General features: G+C 43.9%; 1 protein-coding gene across 3 annotated transcripts; it reads left to right on the top strand.

Annotated features, from left to right (window-relative positions):
- The first annotated feature begins 625 nt into the window (after nt 1-625).
- On the top strand, nt 626-5767 carry TRMT10C (tRNA methyltransferase 10C, mitochondrial RNase P subunit). Of its 3 annotated transcripts, XM_056109237.1 has the most exons (4): nt 690-710; nt 1658-1794; nt 2112-2177; nt 4448-5767. In XM_056109237.1, exons 2-4 carry the CDS (start codon nt 1781-1783, stop codon nt 5721-5723), a joined length of 1356 nt encoding a protein of 451 aa, XP_055965212.1. In that variant the 5' UTR covers nt 690-710; nt 1658-1780; the 3' UTR covers nt 5724-5767. The 3 variants fall into 3 exon arrangements, with proteins under 3 accessions (XP_055965213.1, XP_055965214.1, XP_055965212.1); XM_056109238.1 differs by lacking the exon at nt 1658-1794 and having other exon boundaries at nt 626-710; XM_056109239.1 differs by lacking the exons at nt 1658-1794; nt 2112-2177 and having other exon boundaries at nt 652-710.
- The last annotated feature ends 472 nt before the right edge of the window (nt 5768-6239 follow it).

The following is a 6239-nucleotide window of genomic DNA, read 5'->3' as shown; positions in this document are numbered from 1 at the left end:
GGTACGCCATGGGAGTTTGCCAGACTCTGCCCTGTGGGCAGGCTACATTTGGTAGCCTGCAAGTTTGTCCAAAGTAGGAATGAGATAATAAGAATGAGATAATAAATTCCTAGCATAGAGGTGTTTAAAGCTGAGTGAGCCTATGAAAAACGTCATTTTGTACATGCTTGTTTTTTTTTTGTTTGTTTTGCTTTTTGGGTCACACCCGGCAATGCACAGGGCTTACTCCTGGCTCTGCACTCAGGAGTTACTCCTGGCGGTGCTCTGGGGACCATATGGGATGGTGGGAATCGAACCCGGGTCGGCCACGTGCAAGGCAAACGCCCTACCCGCTGTGCTATTGCTCCAGCCCCAGTTTGTACATGCTTGTAAATACCGAGACCGTCAGTGATTTCAGAGTAATAGGGGAACAGAAACACACGTGCTGGAAGTCTGTCAAGCTTAAGAGCAAAAGCCAGGGCTTGGGCACCAAATCAAGCCTCCGGCGGGACGGCGGTTCCTGCGCATGACGTCATCTGGCAGCGCCGGAGCGGGGAGGCGGGATTTCCAGGTGGCCGCGGGGTCACAGGTTAGAGAGCGTTGGCGCAGGGAGTTGATTGGTCAGCGTCCCTGCGGCGAGGGAGACTCCTGGGCCGCGCTTCCTGACGGTGCCTCGCTGGTTCAGGGGACCTTGCGGGGTGCACCGGTTGGAGCCTCGGCCTGCATTCCTGGTATGAGCGTGTCTCTTGTGGTCTCTTTGCTTGTTGGGCTGGGAGGACTCGAGTGAGACCCGGCCTCCCGGACTCTCGGCGGACCATGTGCTGTCATCCGGGCCCAGACCCGAGAGAGCCCCGTGCTTTCAGGACTAGCTGTCAAGCCGGGCCCAAGCAGTGTCTGCCGAAAGGAGATCTTCGTTTTCTCTTTTTCAATTGGGGTGGTGGTAGTTTCGTTTCTGTAACATCTTAAAAAGTCTCTACCAGTTTCAAAAACCTTTTGTTTTTCATATTGAAACTTAGAACCTAACTATTTCGGGGAGTCCAAAGGAAAAATGTAATTTTTCGTTAAGACGTTTGTTGAAGACAGACCGTACAGCGCTTAGCTTGCATGTACTGACCCGGTTCGATTCCTGGCACTGCAGTCCTACTAGAACTGCAATGTGTGACCTAAATCCTCCCCACCACCTACAAAATGTTTGAATTACACCGCCAGGAGTAACTTCTGAGTGCAGAGCCAGGAGTAATTTATTTTTTGTGTGTATGCCGAAAATTTTGGTACAGCATAGCTGCACCATCACGCTGCATCCCCAACCTGAGCATGATGAAACATGACCTTGAAAGATTACTGTGAGCCACCCCAAAACCCAAAAGGAGAGAGAGAACAAAAGGGAATGCCGTGCCACAGAGGCAGGGGGGGAGGGGGGGTGGGAGGGATACTGGGATCGGTGGTGGTGGGAAACGGGCACCGGTGGAGGGATGGGTATTTGATCATTGTATAATTGAAACCCAAGCACAAAAATTTGTAAGTCTACAACTGTACCTCATGGTGTCTCACTAATAAAAATTTTAAAAAATAATAAATAATTTTAAAAAAAGAAAGAAAGATTACTGTGAACCACATACAGATCAGCATAGGGTTCACTGTTAACACAGTCCTTGACCTGATCGCATTTACCATCTAGTGGGACAAATAAGTAACCAGGCAATTACAAGACAACACTACAAGTGCTGATAACAAGGCGCAGGATGCAGTAAGAGTTGAAAGGAGAAATGCTTGAGCTCCAGTATGAAGACTTAACCTAGAGATGCATATGATCAGGTAAACGGTGATTTCATGAAAAACATTATATGCCATATTTAACTTGGCAGCAAGTGAGCCTTTGAAAAGATAACAGGATATTAAATGTATTTGCACAGGCCCCATTTGGCTAAGAAATGGATAACGGGGCCAGAGCAATAGTACAGCAGGTAGGGCCTTGCATGTAGGCCTTGCATGTGATCCACCCAGGTTGGATTCCAGAATCCCTCCCTAAATCCCCCCCAACATACATACACCCCCAGGCCAGGTTGCACTCAGCCTATTGTACTATCTTCTGGTCTGTTTTTAAGATCTGCTTGTTTCTGTTATTTTTACAGTGGTGGGGATCAAACGCAGATCCTACATGCAAGGGCTCTACCACTGAGCTACTTTGAGCCACATTGGTATGTATGCAGAGGATACTCCCATCTTGGTGCTTGGAGGTGGGAGAATCACTCCCAGTGGTGCTGCAGTGTTGAACCTAGGCCTTCTGCATGCAATTCATCTGTTTCAGCCCTTTGAGCTATCTCCATGCCCCCCGTTTTGTTTTTAATCAGCTAATTACATCTTTGGGTCTCAAATTTATTCTTACAATGTAAGGAGGTTTAACTTTTCATTGTGTTTTTGTTGTTGTTATTTTTGTTTTGGGCCACACCTGACTGTGCCCAGAGCTTCTCACTCTGCAGTCAGCAATCATTCCTGCGGGCTCAGGGTATCCTATGGGGATGCCAGGGATTGAACCCGGGTTGGACATATTCAAGGTAACCACCCTACCCTGAGCATCACCAATTGGGGCCTAAAAACATATTGGGCTGGAGCAATAGTACAATGGATAGTGCTTTTGTCTTGTATGCAGCTGATCCAGGTTTGATCCCTGGCACCCCCCCCCCCCACCACCACCACCACCGCCAGCACCACCAGGAGTAATTCCTGAGTGCAGAGCCAGGAGTAACTCAAAAAGATCAAATAAAAGAAAAAAAAAGATAAATCATTAGTTCAGGATCAGAGAGATAGTACAGCAGTTTAGGTGCTTTCTTTGAATGCAGCTTACCTGGACTTAATGCCTGGCACCACATATGGTCCACCAAGCCCTGAAAGCAGTGATCTCAGAGCACAGAGTCAGAAGTGAGTCTTTAGCACTGCCAGTTGTGGTTTTAAAACAAAACAAAAAGAATTAAATCATAGTATAGCAGTTTCTAAGTCCTTTACATTAAGTTGCCTTCTAGTCTATAAGTTTTCTGTCATTTGGCTTCAAATATTGTTCATGTATAGAGTCTTGTCTTTTTGCCTGTATTCCAACGTAATACAGTTTGGAGAAGAATACAGGCAGCATCATAACTTTAGCCATTGGGGTGTTATGAAACTTTATTAGCACTACATTGATCTTTTAGGCCCCTCTTAACAATTTTTAGGGATGGGGCTAGAGCAATAGCACAGCAGGTAGGGGATTTGCCTTGCACGTGGCCAACCTGGGTTTGATTCCCAGCATCCCATAGGTCTCCTAAGCACTGCCAGGAGTAATTCCTGAGTACAAAACCAGGGTTAACCCCTGTGCTTCGCCAGGTATGACCCAAAAAGAAAAAAAATTTTTTTTCTAGTATACCTTTTGCCTAATAGTAAGAGAGGCCCTCCCGTTGATCATCGATTTGCTCCAGCGGGCCCAGTAACGTCTCCATTGGAGACTTTGTTGTTACTGTGTCTGGCATATCGAATACTCTCGGTAGCTTGCCGGGCTCTCCGAGAGGGGCGGAGGAATCGAACTCGGGTCGGCCATGTTGGCTGCGTGCAAGGCAGACGCCCTACCCACTGTGCTATCGCTCCAGCCCAATAGTAAGATTCATCTAAAATAAGAATGCAATTAAGTTTACTTTTTTTGTTTTTGTTTCTTTTGTTTGTTTGTTTTGTTTTTGGGTCACACCTGGCTACGCACAGGGATTACTCCTAGCTCATGCACTCAGGAATTGGTGCTTGGGGGACCATATAGGATGCTGGGAATTGAACCAAGGTCGGCCACATATGAGGCAAATGCCCAAATGCCCTACCCGCTGTGCTATTGCTCCAGCCCCAGAATACAATTAAGTTTAAAACTTAGTTTCATGAGTAAAATAAAATTTAAGGTGTGAGTCTAGGAAAATTAGTATTGCAGCAAATCGTAATAAGGATGCTATGAATATGACTCAGTGGAAAGTTGTACCAAAATTTCACTTTGTTGGGGCCAGAGTGATAGTACAATAGGCAAGGCATCCACCCTGCACACAGCCAACCCTGATTGGATCCCTGGCATACCTTATGGTCCCCCAAGCCCTGCCAGGAGTGATTCCTGAATGCAGAGCCTGAGCAAGCCTGAGCATGACTGGGTATAGCCCAAAAACAAAAACAAAAGTTTTACAGAGTGTTTCAGAAATTGCATTTTTGGGTCTCAAGTCTCAAATTCATTCTTGTACTGTTTTTTTTGTGGGGGTGGGGGTGTTACACCCAGTGATGCACAGGGGTCACTCCTGGTTTTGCACTCAGGAATTACTCCTGGTGATGCTCAGGGGACCATATGGGATGCTGGGAATCGAACCTGGGTCGGCCAGGTGGAAGGGAAACACCTTACCCGCTGTGCTATCGCTCCAGCCCCACGTTCTTGTACTGTTGAGAGATATAACTTTTCATTCTTTGTCTTTTACAGGCATTCTGTTGTGTTTTTTCTTAAAATGAGTGTCAGTTTTACTTTCTTAAGATCTTCTGCCAGACTTTTGGCTCCATTTTTTCTTCAAAAGAAAAAAAAGACCATATATTCAACAATCCTGCAAAGATACGTATCTTCCAGCACACCATCTGTGCCCTCTCCTAATAAGGAAAGCACATTACCCCCTGAAGAACTGGAGTTGGATAGGTGGAAAATTACAATGAAATCTAGCGTGCAAGAAGATGATGTTTCTGCAGTTTCAGGTAACAAGGAAGAAGATCCCCTAGCTGCTACCAGGGAATTAATTGAGATGTGGAGATTGCTTGGCAGAGAAGTACCAGAAGTCATCAGTGAAGAAGAGCTCAAAACGATTATGGAATGTCCTTCTAAATCAGCAAAGAAAAAATATTTGAAATACTTGTACATTAGAGAAAAGGCAAAAAAAGCTAAGCAAATTAAAAAGGAAATGAAAGCAGAAGCAATGGAAAAGGCAAGAAATGACAGGCTACTAGAAAGTGCTCAGGAAGATAAACAACAAAATTTTCTTTTTCTACGACTTTGGGATAGGAATATGAACATCGCAATGGGCTGGAAGGGTATCCAGGCCATGCAGTTTGGACAACCGTTGGTATTTGACATGGCTTACGATGAGTACATGAAACCAAGAGAAATGCAGCATACCATCTCCCAACTATTAGAAAGTGAAGGATGGAACAGAAGAAATATTGATCCTTTTCATATTCATTTCTGCAATCTTAAAGTAGATGGTGCTTATCATAGAGAGTTGGTTAAACGTTACGGAGAAAAATGGGATAAACTGCTTTTAACAACAACAGAAAAGTCTTTTGTAGATTTATTTCCAAAGGATAGTATCATATATTTAACTGCCGATTCTCCCAATGTTATGACTTCATTCAAGCATGACAAAGTTTATATAGTGGGATCTTTTGTTGATAAAAATATACACCCAGGCATGTCCCTAGCTAAGGCAAAACGATTGAATCTGGCAACAGAATGCCTTCCATTAGATAAGTATTTACAGTGGGAAACTGGTACCAAAAATCTCACCTTAGATCAAATGATACGGATTTTGTTATGTCTAAAAAACACTGGTAGTTGGAAAGAGGCTCTGAAGTTTGTTCCTATGAGAAAACACACTGGCTATATGGAGATTTCTCATCATTCTCAAGACCTGATAAACAGACTAAAGAAATTAAAGACTTTTAATAAATTTCCAAGAGGTTCTCTGAAAAGTCACACACGCAAAAATAGGTGATGTGAGAGGATTTGATAGTTTAAAAAGTAAATGGGTTGAATATACAGTCTTTTTTGGTCTGTTTCTTTCCTGTATGAAATTCACTTTCTTAAAAAAAAAGGAATTCACTTTCTTTTAAAGGTCTTCCAGTTAAGTATCTGTAAATCTTTGTAAATGCATTTTGTTTACTATTTTAAAAACTTGAAAATTAGAGTTGAAGTTCCTTTTAACCCAGTGTAACAATTATACCATTGGTATGACATTTCTGTGAATACTTAAGATTCTCAGACTTTTTCTAAATGTTTAGCCGATCAAACTGTAGCACTATAGCACTGTCCTCCCATAGTTCATCAATTTGCTTGAGCAGGCACCGGTAACATCTCCATTGTGAGACTTGTTACTGTTTTTGGCATATTGAATATGCCATAGGGAGCTTGCCAGGCTCTGCCGTGTGGGCCGGATACTCTCAGTAGCTTGCTGGGCTCTCTGAGAGGGGCAGAGGAATCTAACCTGTGTCGTCGCATATTGAAATTGAAG

Source organism: Sorex fumeus, unplaced genomic scaffold (genome assembly GCF_029834395.1).
Source record: "Sorex fumeus unplaced genomic scaffold, SorFum_2.1 ptg000265l, whole genome shotgun sequence".
NCBI lineage: Eukaryota > Metazoa > Chordata > Mammalia > Eulipotyphla > Soricidae > Sorex > Sorex fumeus.
Note: the sequence above shows the minus strand (reverse complement) of the source record. Positions and strands in the feature narration are given on the sequence as shown.